The sequence below is a fragment of the Musa acuminata genome, chromosome BXJ3-6 (genome assembly GCF_036884655.1).
Source record: "Musa acuminata AAA Group cultivar baxijiao chromosome BXJ3-6, Cavendish_Baxijiao_AAA, whole genome shotgun sequence".
Lineage (NCBI taxonomy): Eukaryota > Viridiplantae > Streptophyta > Magnoliopsida > Zingiberales > Musaceae > Musa > Musa acuminata.
Genome location: NC_088354.1, coordinates 8,881,322 through 8,898,119, shown reverse-complemented (window position 1 = coordinate 8,898,119; position 16,798 = coordinate 8,881,322). Strand labels below are relative to the sequence as shown.

General features: G+C 39.0%; 3 protein-coding genes across 5 annotated transcripts; 2 read left to right on the top strand and 1 right to left on the bottom strand.

Moving 5' to 3' along the window:
• On the top strand, positions 1-5,420 carry LOC135640235 (proteasome subunit alpha type-6-like). Of its 2 annotated transcripts, XM_065154495.1 has the most exons (9): positions 4-181; positions 343-437; positions 540-621; positions 1,481-1,577; positions 3,311-3,369; positions 3,464-3,546; positions 4,594-4,689; positions 4,993-5,052; positions 5,178-5,420. In XM_065154495.1, exons 1-9 carry the CDS (start codon positions 106-108, stop codon positions 5,268-5,270), a joined length of 741 nt encoding a protein of 246 aa, XP_065010567.1. In that variant the 5' UTR covers positions 4-105; the 3' UTR covers positions 5,271-5,420. The 2 variants fall into 2 exon arrangements, with proteins under 2 accessions (XP_065010566.1, XP_065010567.1); XM_065154494.1 differs by having other exon boundaries at positions 1-181; positions 343-621.
• Positions 5,421-5,491: 71 nt separating this feature from the next.
• On the bottom strand, positions 5,492-12,633 carry LOC103987567 (polyadenylate-binding protein-interacting protein 7). 2 transcript variants are annotated; one of them, XM_009405899.3, is made up of 6 exons: positions 12,338-12,633; positions 9,028-9,877; positions 7,735-8,140; positions 7,562-7,632; positions 6,361-6,485; positions 5,492-6,058 (listed from the first exon to the last, which is right to left on the bottom strand). In XM_009405899.3, the coding sequence occupies exons 2-6, from the start codon at positions 9,796-9,798 to the stop codon at positions 5,758-5,760; spliced, it is 1,674 nt and encodes a 557-aa protein (XP_009404174.1). In that variant the 5' UTR covers positions 9,799-9,877; positions 12,338-12,633; the 3' UTR covers positions 5,492-5,757. The 2 variants fall into 2 exon arrangements, with proteins under 2 accessions (XP_009404174.1, XP_009404172.1); XM_009405897.3 differs by having other exon boundaries at positions 7,735-8,146; positions 12,338-12,632.
• Positions 12,634-13,992: 1,359 nt separating this feature from the next.
• Positions 13,993-16,645, top strand: LOC135640354 (cation/calcium exchanger 4-like). Its single transcript, XM_065154701.1, has one exon. It carries the CDS (start codon positions 14,325-14,327, stop codon positions 16,263-16,265), a length of 1,941 nt encoding a protein of 646 aa, XP_065010773.1. The 5' UTR covers positions 13,993-14,324; the 3' UTR covers positions 16,266-16,645.
• Positions 16,646-16,798: the final 153 nt, after the last annotated feature.

The following is a 16,798-nucleotide window of genomic DNA, read 5'->3' as shown; positions in this document are numbered from 1 at the left end:
CATCGGCGCTCGGCATCTCTCGGCACGCCAGTGTAAACCTAGTCTTGGCACGAAGGCTCGGAGCAAACCCTAGCATCCGACCGAAGAGAGAGTTGGTACAGCGCCATGAGTCGCGGAACCGGAGCCGGCTACGATCGTCACATCACGATCTTCTCCCCCGAGGGCCGTCTCTACCAAGTCGGTAAGCCCTAGGGTTCTTGATTCCCACCATAAGGGCGTGATCTTGAGTTCCTGGATTCTGGAGGTCGGATTCTTCTTGTCCTGGCGTTGCAGCGGACGAGCAAACGGGTTCTAGGGTTTTGATCGTTGTTCTTGAACCATGTTTTTTCTTGATTGGGGCAGAATATGCGTTCAAGGCCGTGAAGGCGTCCGGGATCACGTCGATTGGGGTCAGAGGGAAGGATTCCGTATGTGTTGTCACTCAGAAGAAGGTTCCCGTGAGTGTCTGGTTACCTCGATCTTTAACACCGTCGTGGATGCGATCTTCCCTTTGTATTACGGTATTAATCTTTGTTCTTGTTGTGGGAAAACTAATGCAGGACAAGCTTTTGGATCAGACCAGTGTCACGCATCTCTTTCCCATCACGAAGTACCTCGGACTGTTAGCGACTGGGATAACAGGTTTTCTATATATCTTGGTTCTTTTTGTAGGCGTTTATGTTGCTCGAGTCTATGTGCGGATGCGTTTGGTTGTCTGAGGATTCTGAAGCACTTATATAGCTCCAAATCTAGGAGATTATCACCTCATGCGAAATCTTTGTTTTGTAACACATTTCAAATCGGTGATGAACATAGACACTTCCTGTTTGCCACCATCTTCTGATGGTTGATTGGGCATGAACTATTACATTCATGTGGGAGAAGTTTGAAGAAGAAAAGGGACTGAAAAAAATTTAATTCTATAGTATAGTTTGCTGAAAATGATGAGAGTTCATATGGAGATAGAATTCATGCCGAGCTTGAAGTGTATGTTAGACGGGCCAGGTCAGTAGCTGGAACCGAACTTGTTCTGTGTAACTGGACTTTTTTTTTCCAGGGTGCTTCATAATAGTTCATATCTGATGCTTTTTTCTAGATGTGAGAATAAAAGATGTTTCTAAGAGTCATTAGTTCCATGGTCAGTGTGAATAAACCAATAAGTCAAATGAGTAACTTAGGTCAGATTGATCATTAACAGTTTTTGTATTGAAACTGAGAACTTGATATGTTTTCTGAAACAAAAGCTACCATAATATATTACTTTGAATTATATTTTTTGGTTAAACTAACTCACAAGGACCATATTTTAGTTCAAACAAATGCCTTTCTTTCCTTAGAAAAAAAGATTGGAAAATTATCTGTTGATTTCTTATATTAGAAGATTTGATTTATATGGTACTCCTATTATTTTGGATTGAGATGATAAGTTTACCTACAATTTGCTGGTTAATATTTGTATCATTCAATATGATAAGTTTTAATTATGTCATTGTTGTTGTAGCTGATGCAAGATCTTTAGTCCAACAAGCAAGAAATGAAGCAGCCGAATTTCGTTTTAAATGGGGATATGAGATGCCTGTAGATGTATTAGCCAAATGGTATGGTCATTCAATTCTTGCTTATATTTTTTAAAAAGAATGAAATCAATCTCTATAACATTGTGCGAAGTCAATTTATGAACATTCTAGTTATATCTACCAAAATTTTCCAATTAAATTGTGTTTTTCCTAAGATATTGACGAGACTCTCCAATTACATATGCTTTAGAACAGTGACATCCACATTGTAATACTTGCAGTTATCATTCCATAATTGTTATTACTTGCCCCAGTGGGCTTTATCTATTACAAATGACGATGTCCATTTTTCCTTGGGGATTATTATAGTTCCTAATATTTGTAGCAAGACATCTGATAAATTGATTCACATCTATCATGGTGAAAGTATTTTGCTTCATGCTTGCATGATATTTACGTAAAATGGGATTGTCCTCTATGTTGCGGGTGGAAACAACAGGCAAAATCATTGTCGGCAGTTATTATTGTTGGTAATTAATGTGTCATGGAGATTTCTTAGATTCAGGAATCTGACATTCAATTGTAGAATCATGGATCTGCTAGCTAGGCTTCTGACTCCTGAAAGAAGTCCACGAGTTAGTTTTTATGGGGTGAAGCTTTTGATGATGGTTGGGCTTTTGTGTTGGATGTTCCTTATCTATGTAAAGATTTAGTCCATTGCTCATCCATAGTTGGTTCATCTGGGGGTAAAGTTAGAATTTGTATAACTACATGTAGCCATTTGTGCACACTGTAATTGGTGAACAAGCAGTTCCTACTAAATCAAGTGTTCAATGTAATTAAAATATCTAACTTTGGATTAGAATCATTTGCTAGCAGTTCGTTTAGGTTTGATAAATTGCTTTCGATTGGGATCATTGCAAGTATGGTAGAACTTCAAAATTGAAAATGGTTGATCAGAAGATTAATGTTCTGCAAAAACATAACCTTAGTTCTTTTCAATATGCTATATCATTTGTGGTAAACTCATAATATCTGACTTTTGTTGCTTATCAAAAGAGGAAAAGAAAAGCTTAGCTTAGAATATTCCGCTTACAATTTAACCTTCCTACCTGTTCCAACCCTCTCTCTCTAGGCTTCCTAAGTTAACAAGGATGTTAAAGGTTTACTTCTTTGATGTAAGACCTTAATGCATATGGAGAAACATCATCTTAACTTACTGTCCTATTAGTCCTTAAGGCTGGCTTGAATCAAGGTTTGTCGTACCGTGGCATTCCGCTTGGTACGTATCGGTTTGAGAAGGGATTGGTATGGATGATACATCGGTATGCTCCTATGTACTATGTGTTGATATGCTCGGTATATATTGTACCAACAATTGGTCGGTACATGGGTACGGACCGGTAAAACGAACCATGGCTTGAATATCCCTCTTCTGTCAAATGATAGCATGCCAAGTTCGGCATAAATTTCATGGCACTCCAGGTCAAGGTTCAGTTTCATTACTTTCTTAAAATAATTTGATTATTACTTGAATCTATAAATTGATAATCAAATTGGAATTGTAGCTTGTTGGTTAATAGCTTTTATTGACTACCTGTCATTTTCTTGTTATTCTGAAGTTTATATCTATCCTCTGGTTTTTCTTTTCAACAGTCTGTGATTTGTCTGTCACCAATATTTTAGTCAATTATTTTTTTATTATATTTCGGGTTTTTTTCTTCCTCTGCTCTGGAATGCTTTCGTTATTTCTCTTGATGAATTTTTTATATTTGTAGTCTTATGACCTATATTCTTCTTGTACGTACATACAGGATAGCAGATAAATCACAGATTTACACCCAACATGCCTATATGAGACCCCTTGGAATAGGTTAGTTTCTGAAAATACCTGAGATCACCAACTCTTGGCTTCTATACATCCCCTTTTCTTTTGTTCTCATACCACTACAAATTTTATTGTGAAGTTGCTATGATCTTGGGTATTGACGAAGAGAAAGGACCTCAGCTCTTTAAATGTGACCCAGCTGGGCATTTCTTTGGTCACAAGGTATGTGATACATCGTAGTGCATCTTTTTCTTGTTTTTTATTTCAGCAGTCTTTGGATATTTACTAAAGATGGATATGAATGCTTACCGAGTCTGGAACTAATTTGAAGATGAAATATGATTAGTGCCAGTTTGTGCATTTATTTTAAAATGTTTTACAGTTATGCCTGTTTATTTTATTCGTGTCTATTTATAGACTTAGCATAACCATGACAGATTTTTTTATGACCATTTTTCTTAAAAAAAGGTCTTGTTGTTATCGTGTCTTTATGCTGATTGTGTTAATTTTGTTAATTTCTATGGTAACAAACTCAAACAATTATTTTCATGAATTCCTGTTATTTCCTATCTTAGGAAAAATTGCAAGCACGAGATGGTGTAGGTGTGTCCTTTTTTCTTTTCGTTCAGAGAATTTTCATTTATTTTCTGGAAATCATGTTAGATATGGCAATGAAATATTTACTGAAACATCTATAATCATATAGCTCAATTGTTGTGTAGTGAGTTTTGAATCTTGTGTAAAATAAGGTGGCTGATACAAAATCTGGTGGGAGTCTGGTGGGAGTCTGAGGCTTTTGCTGATTCTTGACCCTCAAATAATATTTTTTTTCTACAAGATCTAATAAACTCTTATTATAGAGGTCACAAAATCCATTAAGGAACTGATCTTTTTTAATTCCCTTTATTCGAGATGCAAGCCAACATTGTATTTATATGTGGCTGTTGACAACTGATATTACATTGTTGCATTAGCTTATTTCTTTTTACAACATTTTTATTGATATGACTCATGTCAATGCATTTTTCCTTACTCTGTTCAATTGACATATTAAGTTGTGAATTGGTTCTATAGATCCTTCTGTTTTGTATAAGCTTGATATCTGTTGACTGCAACTATATTTAACCTAATTTCATGACTGGCAAGGCTATGACTAAGTGCAGAAGATAAGCAGTCCTTGTAAAAAAGAAGGCTACTTGTGTGATTGGAATTTTGCCTTCAAGTGTGTAGTTACAATCATGGTAGTAATTGAAATACTACTGTTTCCAGGCCACAAGTGCAGGCCTGAAAGAGCAAGAAGCAATCAACTTTTTGGAAAAGAAAATGAAGAATGATCCTGCATTCTCATACGAGGAAACTGTGCAGGTAAAAATCTGAGGTTTCAGTCAGTATGCAGTAAACATCAGTTGCCTATCTCAGAATTGTCCATCGGTTGTCTAAAAATTGTTCTCATGAACTTCATGGCTTCCAATTTCAACTTCTTTGTCGTGTTTGCGTAGATAAGATGTACTTTGACTAGGTGATTTTTGTTTAGAATGTCTGTTATTTTGCATAGATAAGATGTACTTTTGACTAGGTGATTAATGAACGTAGGCTAGTGTTTGTCGTGTATGAATTGATGATAGTAGGTTACATGATTTGCCTGACTTGTTGACTTTATTCTTGCAGATCGCAATATCTGCTCTGCAATCAGTTCTTCAGGAGGATTTTAAAGCTACGGAGATAGAGGTAAAATCTCTCGACTTGAAATGTTTTTGAATGGTTGGACAAAATTAGCCTCAATCGAAAGTTGATAGCCATTATTAACATAAATGTACTTGTCCGATATGGTTAACGTTTGGGTCATTCACCAGGTGGGAGTTGTGAGGAAAGAAGATACAGTTTTCAGAGTGTTGTCGACAGAGGAGATTGATGAACACCTGACAGCAATCAGTGAACGGGATTGATGGCAAAATCGTATTACCGCTGCTTTGATTCAGTTTCGATTGTGGGAGTCGTCTTTAACTTGGATAATACTTTGGTTTCCGCAAAACCAAAAATGTAAAACTGTGGTGCTGCAACGCCTTTCAAGCGGACACGATTTTGTTTTTTCTCCACTCCAGAATTAAGTGTTGACGAATGTCTAATGAGTTAACTAATAGACTTTCCAGAACACCAAATCAAAAAGTGTCCACAAAAGATTCTCAGAGTAATTAACTAATCTATAAGTTCATACTCTGGCAAAAGAAGGTACGCGGAATTCCGCCCGCAGATAAACCTACAAAACGTCCAGCATTGATAATGTTACACTACCGTTGTACCCAGACAGATGACTCTCTCTCTTTCTCTCTATACACGGTACAAGAATCAGAGTGTGGTCTACTTTCTCTTCTTTCCATACATGTATATTTTTTTTTGCCTTAATTTTCTTCTCTCCGATCTACAAGGTGTCAGTCAATATATGACGACACGGAACAGACCCGGTTGGTGGTGGGTGTAGTCAAGGCCTTCGTCGAGCAGGTACTGCTCGACTGCCGCAGGGAGCCTGGCGGGAGTTCGAGTGCCCTTGGTATGGTGGCCAGTCCCAACACACACCATCACCTGCAGCCTCTGCCCGGTGGCCCTTGCTGTGCTTCTCAGAAGTCTCAGCTCATGATCTAGAACATGTTTAGCTTCAGTCACATGAAGACCATGGAGATCAATCAGATGATCTTGCCCCCGGCTGTAGCCCTGCATCTCACGAGACTGTGGGTTCCTGGAAAATTACATGGCAAAAACACAAAAAAAAAACTATTACCAGTGGTGCTTTTATTTACAAAGGTTACAGCGAGTTCAAGAGTGGTGGTTGTTGTTTGGGTTGCAGGAGTGGTGATAGTAACAAGAGGAACTATTCAAAGACATCATCTATTTAGCCCAGGCACAGACAACATTTCAAGTCAGTCAAGGGGCAATACAACTACTAACACTTTTAACAATTGAAGAAAAACTATGCATGAATTATAATTTGTGTGTGTGTTGTTGTTAGAAACTAGGATGCACGAGTGATAAGCGTCCAACCTTTTTCGGTAAATTGTTTCTTTAGCTTTTTCATGAGCTGCTTTCATCTGAATGCTGTACAACTGACCCTTCATACTCAGTTCCTTGGCTAGAGCCTTGTTTCCAATCAAATAGGCTAGTCTTGCCTGGTAATAATAATCCATAAAGAGGACTTATTAGTTCAAATAACACAGCTAAAATTCCCATCTAAATACATGTAATTCATAATTCCTTCACATAAAACTAGATGTTATTTCATCATAGCAAGAGCCAAACAGGAAACATTTAGAACCATAAAAACAAATCTAATCTTCCCACTCAAGCCAGTAATCCTGAGAAAGTACACAACATGCTTCAACACTATCACATCCTTATCCTCGATGTGAGCATGTTTCAACCATCTAGGTTCAGTGCACATGCTATTTGCTTTGATTTTAGTGTGTCTGTGTCCTTCCTCAACATGTTCATCTTAGCTTCAAAATGACCATGTTTCGAACACAATCGTTACACTTCAATAATCCAACATATAAAAAATGTGACACTCATCTATTATTTGCAAGTTCATTTTAAATCCATTGGTATGATGTTTCAATTATTTTCACCTTATTTTACCATATTGTTAACTCGACTTTGATGTGTGTTAACTGATTCCAGGAATATTACAGGTGCCAAGTTTTCTAAACTCCAAAGATCCTCTTTCACTTGGTTTCTCCTATTTTTCAGAAACACAATACAATACCATCTGAAGTTTACTTTAAGAAACATCACTTGAAATTTAGAAAAAGAAATTAATACTACCATATTCCATCTGGCACTAGTTTTCCATTTTAAGATTCAAAAAATGAAAAAAAAAATCATAACAAGACCATAAGAAAAAGTAATTTGCTACAAAGAGAACTTAATATAATGGTCCTTCTGAAAACATTAAACACAATCACGATTGCTACCCCGGAGCGGCTGCATGCCCCAAACCAACAAAGGGATATCCAGGTACCTCTAGCATGTAACCTCGATTTTCTGATGTCCTTAGGCCACCACAGCCAACTATTCTGTCTACTAAAGCTGGAACATGCATTGTATTTTATTATCAGGTACAAAGCATATAAGAATATCAAACTCTATGCAAGTCGACGATCAGCCAATAACAACAACCTTATAAATCATTTGTGAACAATGTCTTGAACCTCATGCACTAAAAGCACAATTAAAAGGAGCCATCTACCTGTTCAAAGCATGTGTTTCGAAGGCGTGCAAAATCACGAGCTTCTTCCCTTGACTCTGAATAAATATTAGCTGTAATCTCAAACGAACAAAAAAAAAAACCTTACCTTAAATCCAGTGGAGATTCATGAAAAATGGTGATCAATCGTAAAGAAGCTATCCTAAAAATATTACCCACTGCTTCCCCAGTCTCAAGCCAAACAGGAGATGACCGAGATACACGTGATCCATGCCACCTATCTCCAAAAACCATCTTATTATTACCATTGTATGAGTTGGATAACAGCTGGGAATTTTTACTTGAACCAGCAGCACCATCAGCCGAACCGTTTCTCTCATACCTCCAGTGACCAGAATTCTGTGAGGCTAGCTTCCTAACAGTTGAAGCAAAATCAATATCGCCTCTTGATATACCAGAAGGATATCTATACATATTAGAACCATTATGAGCTTCTTCTCCGGAATACTTTGACAATCCATTCAGAGTGTCTGCTACCGGAAGAGCAGGAAAATCCAATGGGCTAAAGTTTGGAGTGGCCAAGGACTGTGAATTAAGCTTCTGACCAAAACCAGCATCAACCTGAAGCTACAACACAAAAATGTCACTGTCAAGCCCCCAAACAACCTACCGAAGTAGACCAGAAGATATAACTACACAACTTCGAGGCACTATGCAACTAGAAAACATTGCATCGCCCATGATATATTTTCCTTTCAGGTAAAACCGTCAACAAAAATCTTGTACGGCTTGGTAAAGCCTTTACAAGTGACGCAAAGCAAAAAAATTAAGAACTATTATGATATTATCTACTGTACAACTCCTTATGCGAGGTAAAAAAAATCAACATTAGCTCAGAATATAGAAGCAGTTCAAATGAATCACCTAGAAAGATATTTGCAAACGGTCACCTTGTCATCATTTTGTAATAAGCATCGCATGTAGTAATACTACAAATAATAGAGGTACAAATAAAGGGTGTACCCAGTACACGAGGCTCCCGTCAATGCGGGATCTCGGGAGGGCCAATGTACATAACTTTACCTTTAAATATTTAAAGAGACTGTTTCCGTGATGGAAGAAAAGATGAACAAACTTCAACATCACTTTGATGTTAAAAAGGTGCATAGAATGACTTTCTTCACAGTCAAGCTATCTCTACTATGCCTTCCTAGCAAAATACAATGTCAAACAATAAACGGAGACAACCATATTTATCAATGCAACACTTGATGTTTTTGCTTCTAACAGCAACAGGGAAACACTCAAAGAGGTAACACCTATGTCAAATCCAGAAATCTTCCAGAAGACTCTAACTAGCTATTTGGATTTGTTAGCTTTAGGAAGACATTAAAGAACATTCTTCTATGCATTGAATAATACAGCACACCATGGACCATCATGGTTCCAAATAGACCTAAGACATCAACAATTTATCTAAAAATAATGTGTAAATGGAAGCAAGATACCTCAAGCTGAGTCAGAATCTCAATGGTCAAGTCCAAATCACATCCATTCCCATAATAAACATCTGCGAGGCTCTGAGCAGCAAACCCAGGAAATTGTGATGACAAGAATTCTATTGGATCTGTGATTGAGTTCTCAAGAAACACATTGTCATCTATCAAATTATCCACTGGACCAGCATTATAATCTCTATCCCACTGATGCCCCTCCCCTTGCTGTTCACCATTTATCATAGGTTTACCCCATATATCAGCAGCCGAAGTCATGGACGCAACCAGTGATTGTTCTCTGGAATAGATGGATCCAGGAGATCTCATCTTTCCACTCAAGTTGATATTGTCAGTTGAAAGAGAAGAAAGATCTTGCCGCATATCCAATATCTGGTCAGTCATTGACGTTGAAAATTTTGATTGCTCAACACCATCGTGAATTGACAAACCTGCAAGTGTAAGATGTCCAGGTTCATGCAGCTCTTCTTGTCCTACGATTTCAAAGTCAGGAGTGATGTCGTCTGGAAGTTGATGTTGCCAGAACTTGTGTACCTCATCATCCGAATTATTTGAGATATCAGACTCTGATCGATCTAAGACTACTTTTTCAGAAGATCCTGGAAGATCAAGCTTTGCTGCACCTGAGCTTTTAGCGGTCCCATAGGCGTATTTAAGAGCTGAAGGAACAAATTCTGCCGCATTGGGGTTTAATGAGTTAGCCATGTTCAATGAACCCAACTTCAAATCCTTACTGCCATAAAGACCTTTGTTGGATGAATTCATCTTTATTGAAGTACTAATCTCTTGGTTAAGCAGAGTACTTCGTATGAAAAGAAAGTACCAGGAAGAATTTATCCCAACCCTGCAGATAACACCATAATAAAGAAGATTCAGGGATCCACAAATAAACATATCAACGACATCAAAACTAAAATAACAGTTCAGTAAACATAATTCCAAAAGGAGTAACAGAAAACTGCATTGCTTGCCATATTACCAACTACAAAAAGTAGAGTCGACTATACAAGAGACACGCAACTGCAGGAAAAATATTTCAACTTCAACTTTTTAGCAATTTGGTCCTGACTTATTTGACTATTTAGCAAAAGTTTGTTTCAATATGAAATGTTAATTAAATGGAAATAGTTCCACTGATGCAACAGAATTCTGTTAATCGGAAAAGGCACCAGATAAGTTCACTGCTTCTGTTAAAGGTACGTATATTTTCCACCAACTTTTAGCCTAAGGTGGCCCAAATCTAATTCTAAAATGATAACCAACACTATTAAATATTAGTTATACCAGGAAAAGTATGAGTGTGCAACGAACTCGTAGCCTAAGGTGGCCCAAAACTAATCCTAAAGAACATCACCTTTCAGTCTTTTTGGCAGTATCTTTCGTTCTGAAGCCTCAATGCCCATTTTCTCTTCTTCATCTACCTTCAAAGATTTATTCAATGATTGTGGGGATATAGTTTTTTGTTTTTTCCCCCTCCTTCTTAGGCCTCTTCAACTTGCCCTAAGGCAACTGCTACATGAAACAAGAGAAAACAAGGCTCTTCATTTGTATGTTGTGCAAGTTTCATGGGATGGACTATGTTTGTGATTGACCAGAAACAACCCAGATCGACTGAATCATATGGCCGATTTCTTTCCTTCTGAAATGAACAAAAATCCATTCAGGAATAAAGTAGGTCATCCAACATTTTAAATAAGCCAGGATTTTCTAGATTTATCAAAACAAATAGGAGATAAGCCAAATCAACTTAAGCCAGTTGAAACTTGACTACATCCTTTATCGTCACTAGTGGAAGGGTGCAACCAAATCAAGAGAAACCAATGGGGTGAATGTCTGGAGTCGGTTGCAATTAGCTGGAAATAAGTCAAGATCAAGCCAAGACTGACGATTTTGGCCTAGCCTGATGGTTCTTTGAAGAATATGATGGTTTTGGGCCCCAATTTATCCGACTCAGATTGGCCAATCAAAATCAGTATAGGGATCAGGAGAACCTGCAGGAGATGGTGTTGTTCCCTTGGTAATTTTGATTACAAAACCAGCATTCCTGCTTTGGACCTTGTACCTATGTCCTTACAAGTTTCAATGTATTTTGTGGTTTTCTTTATGGTCAGTGAGACCAATAGGAGTTCAACTTCTATAATCTAGGGGGCCTCTTCGTTTTTTCTCTCAACAGCTATTTCAGCTGTGATGGCAAATATGAGTGCAAAGCTGGACTTATTCCATTACACAACAATGCCTCTTTTGTGCATGCAAGCAATAAATGAATAAGAAATTCTTTTTCCGATCCCTAATAACAAAATTCTAGATGCCTAAAATTCATAACCAACTTCAATTCCAACTATAGGAACATATAATTCTTTACCACTTTAAACAATTATGAATCTCTGAACCAATTATTTGAAGCTTTGGTCCTTTTCTCAAATATGCCTCGATCCATTTTTTTTATATAATTAGAAGGGACCACTGATCATCATTGCTTGTGAGAAGGGACTTAATATGGAGCCCAGTAATAAGGACAAGGGTGGTGAACAGTTGAGTTGATTTAGATATGGCATCAGGTGGATTCCACCGTTCAGGTATCAACAACCTCTCCACTTTACTACTATAGTTCCATCATTTCCTCAAGTAAACTTGATCCTTGTTACTACACCGGGTTTGCGCTTGTAATCATCAACTGTTTAAGCGAGATCATAACTGGCAATTAAGTACAATCTGAAAGTATATGATGTTAGAATATGGAGATCTAGACAAATATATAGACAGTGGCATATAATATCCAAGATTTCCAGTAAGACTGCAATTAATCTACTCTAAAACTAAAGAAATCTTCGAGAACGCAATTAATCTACTCCAGAACTAAAGAAATCTTCGTTGTGTAACTGCCTATGATTTCTAAGATCAACATCTTTTTTTTTATTTTCTGATGTTCACATTGATCCATACAAAATAACTTCTATACTTGTGGCAAAGAAAATCACAACACATATTCCCTTCAGATCTAAGCATACAAACATAAATTAGCATCAGGAAGCCAAGAAACACATGCCCAAGCATACGCAAAGCTGGAAAAAAGAGACCGCCTCATCAAGAATCTTCCAAAATCAATCAAAAACCACAAACCCTGGAGCTTTAACTTTTTTTTTCCTCAAAGGAACGATGATCTTCCATGAGACCCACCCCATAAAACACATCAGAAAAGTAAAGATCCGAAGATTCCGTCTCTTTTGATAAACCCACGCTAGAAATTCCATACTGCGTCCATAAAAGTTCAAGACCAAGAAAAGACTAAAGACGGGATTCCCACCTTTCCTTAGATCGAAAAGGGTATATATGGCTGGAAACCGGTCCATAAGAGTCAAGAGATCGGAGATGCGAGAGTAACAACAGATGCGATCCTCCTCTCGATTTCTTTCTCGAGCTCTGGATTAAAAGGCGAACTCAAACCTCCTCCACCGATTCGCCGCCTCGGGCTACCTCCGCTTCGGACCCCTCCGTCTACGCTTAGTCCCAGGTCGATCCCACGCCGATTTCGTCCACCACCGTCCAAAGAAGCGGAGGAAGAAGAACAAGAAGAAGAAGAGGATGCCCCAATCTCTCTCCCCCTCTTTGTTGACTCTGGCGGGAGTCCAGCAGCCGTCCATTACCGACCCATTGAGGCGTACCTTTCGTCCACGTGGACTTCAAGATGCGGGCATCCGTAATAATCCGATGGACGGCCCAGATTAAAGGTCCGGAGGATTTGGACTGTGTGTCGATGAAGTCACCCGCTGTGAGTGGCGGCAAGTGAACGGAGGGCTGTGATCGAGATTGCGCCCCGTGGCTTGGTAAATGGGTGGCCAGGATGTGCTCACCGGAGATGATTCGGCGGGATGGCCTTTCAACCGATGCTCGCATGAACACGAATGATCCTACGATATTACCATTCTTTTTTTTCTTGTTTTGTGATAATTAATTTTATTTTTTGGGATGCTAATTTAGGTCGATCTTTTGAGTTATAGAGAGTAGTGACTGCCTATATCAATGATGGGTGTGTTCGAATATAATATCAATGTCAAATATTAATATATAACTAATCCTCAATCACTTTTAATAAAATCTTAATGTACATTATTATATGGTTAGGAGCACTTATGGATCAATGTCACTAATATTATTTGTTTTCGGAATTATTGTAGTTGGGATTTTGTAATTCATGAACATAGTTTAGGGACTCTTAAGATAATTCAAGGAATTTGAGTTACTAAATTAATTCGACTTGATTCGTTTTACGAGTACAATCATATAAAAAGAGAAAAAAATATTGAATATTTAGACCCGAAATTATATTCGAAATGAAAAATATTATGAATTTAAATCTTACTTTCTACTGATGATTGATACCTGAATTTATCTAGCAAAAACTCATTGAGTTATTGATATACATTCATATATACTAAAAGCTTGTAGGTATTATTTTGGTAAATCTGAAATGAAAATATATATGAGAATGTTGCTTTATATAACATCGTTCTTTATCAACATTATTTCAGGGGATGATTTTTTTTTTCTAGAGTCATAATTAATCGAAAAAAATAATTATCTATTAATTAGGAAAACAAAAATACTGATTACTTAGATATTTTTGATTTATTAATTAGGTATGATTTAGTTATATATCAAACATATGATTTTTTTTATTTAGTTAATTACTATCTTAGCCTTATTCCTAAAAAAGGAATACCCTTAATATGATTAAATCAACAGACATAATTAATCACCTAAATTAAATAATTATTTTAGATTTTTTTTGGTTTGGACGATTGATTTGGTTAGATAATATATATAGATATTTGATCATATAAATATGGTAAGTCTTATTGGAAAATTATGATATATTTGATTTGATTTGAACTCTTATGAAACATGTTAGTGCCTCAAAGACTTGAGACACGATTTAAGAGGCCGCAAACTGACACCACCGATTTGTATGACTCGAGACACGACCGGCCGGTGATCGTAGCTTCAATCGAAACCTGTAGCTATCATCTTGGACCCTTTGGGGAAGGCTTCGCGACGGAGGAATCGGAAGCTTCCTCTGGTCGACAACCCCCGAAGATACGCTTCTGAAACCCCCGATTCCATCACGAATATCTTCTTTTGCTGCTTTGAAGCCCTCGATTTTGCCTCCGACGACCTCTCCGAGCCCGCTAAGACTGCCATCCCCCGGGCCACTTTCGGTTTGATTTCGCCGTAGTTCCCAACCCTACATCTCCGGTGAAGGGGGTCAGGAGGTGTCTGCGTCGTTCACCGCCATGGAAGGGATCCGGAGGCGGCGTCCTGGATTTCGTGCGATTTTTAATGCTTTATGCGCACTGGTATTGTTCTTCTTCTTCCTGAGCAGAGAGGATGTCTTCGGGAACCCTTTCATTCGTCAAAGATCTAGTTTTTCCTTCGACCATACGTCAAAATCCAACCTTTATCCTCATCGGAGGATGGCCGAGTTTTCTTCCATTAATTCGACAAACGGGTCCGTCCCAGTCGATCAGAAGAATGAGTCGTTTGAAACCCTGGCGGATCCCACCGTGGCGTGTATCGGCATACACCAGCGCGAGGGGTTTCTTACCCAGTGTGATTTCCTGAAGGCCCATCGTCAGTGCACTTCCGGTGGACTCATCGATTATATTTCCTTCTTCTACTGTGATTGTGAGAAATTTCATGTTTTGGGTTATGCTGTGCTGGGAATATGGCTGGCGGCTCTGTTCTACATGTTGGGAAACACTGCAGCGGATTACTTCTGCTGTAGCTTAGAGAAGCTCTCTGGTTTACTGAAGCTTCCGCCAACTGTTGCGGGGGTCACTCTGCTTCCACTTGGCAATGGCGCTCCCGATGTGTTTGCTAGCGTTGCAGCTTTCATCGGCACAGGTGCTGGTGAGGTTGGCATTAACAGCGTGCTGGGTGGAGCTGTCTTCGTCACTTGCATAGTTGTCGGAACTGTCTCGCTATTTGTAGCGGAGAAGAATGTTCAGATCGATAAGAAAAGCTTCATCAGGGATATCAGCTTCTTTTTGTTGACGTTGGGGTCATTGTCCTTGATCTTGATTGTCGGAAGAGTGACACTCTGGGGAGCAGTCTTGTTCGTCTTGATTTATGCAGTTTATGCCTTTGCCGTGGCAGCCAATGAGATGCTGAGGAAGCATGCTCGGAGATTGAAGTTAGACATGGTGACTCCACTGCTCCCAGTTAGAGAAAGCATCTTTTCTCATGGCAGCGAAAAGGATGGATCCATCCATAGCCTTCTTCTTGAAGATGATCATGACAACGAGGTGCCACAGCTGCAAAATTCACTGCCTCAGTGGATGTGGGCTTCGCATGTGGCTATTTATTCAGATCAGGGGAGCGGAGTAAATTCATTTGACAGCTCCCAGCCTTTATGGGGTTGGAATGAGCAAGAGACAGGGACATCGGGTTTCTCATGTTCCAAGTTATTTCTGTTGATGGAGATGCCCCTCGCGATGCCAAGAAGGTTGACGATTCCTATTGTCGAGGAAGAAAGGTGGTCGAAGCCATATGCAGTCACAAGTGCCTTCTTAGCACCCATTCTTGTGGCATTTGTGTTTAACACCCAGGAGACTTCTAAATTTAGTATTGCTGCTGCTTACGTTGTAGGTGGCATCGTTGGTGCTGGATTTTCAGTTCTTGCTTTCGTATACACCAGCCGCGATCGCCCACCACAAAGGTGCTTGTTTCCATGGGTTTTAGGAGGGTTTGTCATGAGCATCGTGTGGTTTTACATCGTCGCCAATGAGTTGGTTGCTCTTTTGGTGACCCTGGGTGTGATTTTGGGGATAAATCCTTCGATTCTGGGATTGACAGTACTAGCTTGGGGTAATTCGATGGGAGATCTGATGTCGAACCTTGCCTTGGCTGTCAATGGGAAAGATGGTGTGCAGATTGCCATGTCAGGATGCTATGCAGGACCTATGTTCAACACACTTGCTGGTCTGGGGATGTCGATGCTGCTCGGATCTTGGTCGACTACGCCAAACTCCTATGCGCTACCACAAGACAACACCTTGGTGTATACCATGGTTTTTCTTGTATCTGGACTTCTTTGGGCTCTCATCATCTTACCGTGGAACGACATGCGGCCTAACAAGATGTTGGGCTTTGGCCTCATAACACTTTACCTTGTATTTCTCATTGTCAGGGTGAGTAATGTAGTTGGTCTCTTACCGTTGGCTGGTGTACAATGACCTCCTATCTGGCTCTCAGGAGAACTAGAGAGCTCATCTGCCGATTGGCATACCGATGCACTCGTCTTTTCTGCCGGTTCTCCGTGCCGAGAACTAGGGTAGCCCCGATCATATGAAGAAAGAGTGTTTTTGTGACGTCCAAGTGTATGCCTAGAAACCCAAGTTTGCACCTGTAACATCCGAAGATGGATTTTCTATGTCGGTGCACTTAATTATGTGTCGAAGGCGAGCACACTTTGCGAAGCATTTTTTTGTGGAGAGTATATTTCTTTCTCGTGTACTTGTTGTCTCAGGCAAAAAAGGGAAAAAGTATAGGAATCAATGGATGAATATGGCTTCTTTATTTTGCAGTGCAAGATATCTGTGGAGGCCTCTTTGTTTTTTGTTTGTTAATGATTTGTTGTGAATCTTTGATGCAGGAATTCCTCTTTATCAAATTCAACCTTCAATACTACATTGGATACTTAGGAAAAGTTGTGTCATGAGATATTATGTTTTCTATGAAATTTGCTGCTGTACCGCCATTTTGTAAT

Coding starts and splice junctions, on each gene's coding strand:
- LOC135640354 (XM_065154701.1), top strand. CDS start 14,325: ATGGAAGGGATCCGGAGGCGGCGTCCTGGATTTCGTGCGATTTTTAAT.
- LOC135640235 (XM_065154494.1), top strand. CDS start 106: ATGAGTCGCGGAACCGGAGCCGGCTACGATCGTCACATCACGATCTTC. Junction 182..342: donor GGGCCGTCTCTACCAAGTCG/GTAAGCCCTAGG, acceptor TGATTGGGGCAG/AATATGCGTTCAAGGCCGTG. Junction 3,547..4,593: donor GGCATTTCTTTGGTCACAAG/GTATGTGATACA, acceptor TACTGTTTCCAG/GCCACAAGTGCAGGCCTGAA.
- LOC103987567 (XM_009405897.3), bottom strand. CDS start 9,798: ATGAATTCATCCAACAAAGGTCTTTATGGCAGTAAGGATTTGAAGTTG. Junction 8,147..9,027: donor AGATTCTGACTCAGCTTGAG/GTATCTTGCTTC, acceptor TTTGTGTTGTAG/CTTCAGGTTGATGCTGGTTT. Junction 6,059..6,360: donor GAAACAATTTACCGAAAAAG/GTTGGACGCTTA, acceptor GTAATTTTCCAG/GAACCCACAGTCTCGTGAGA.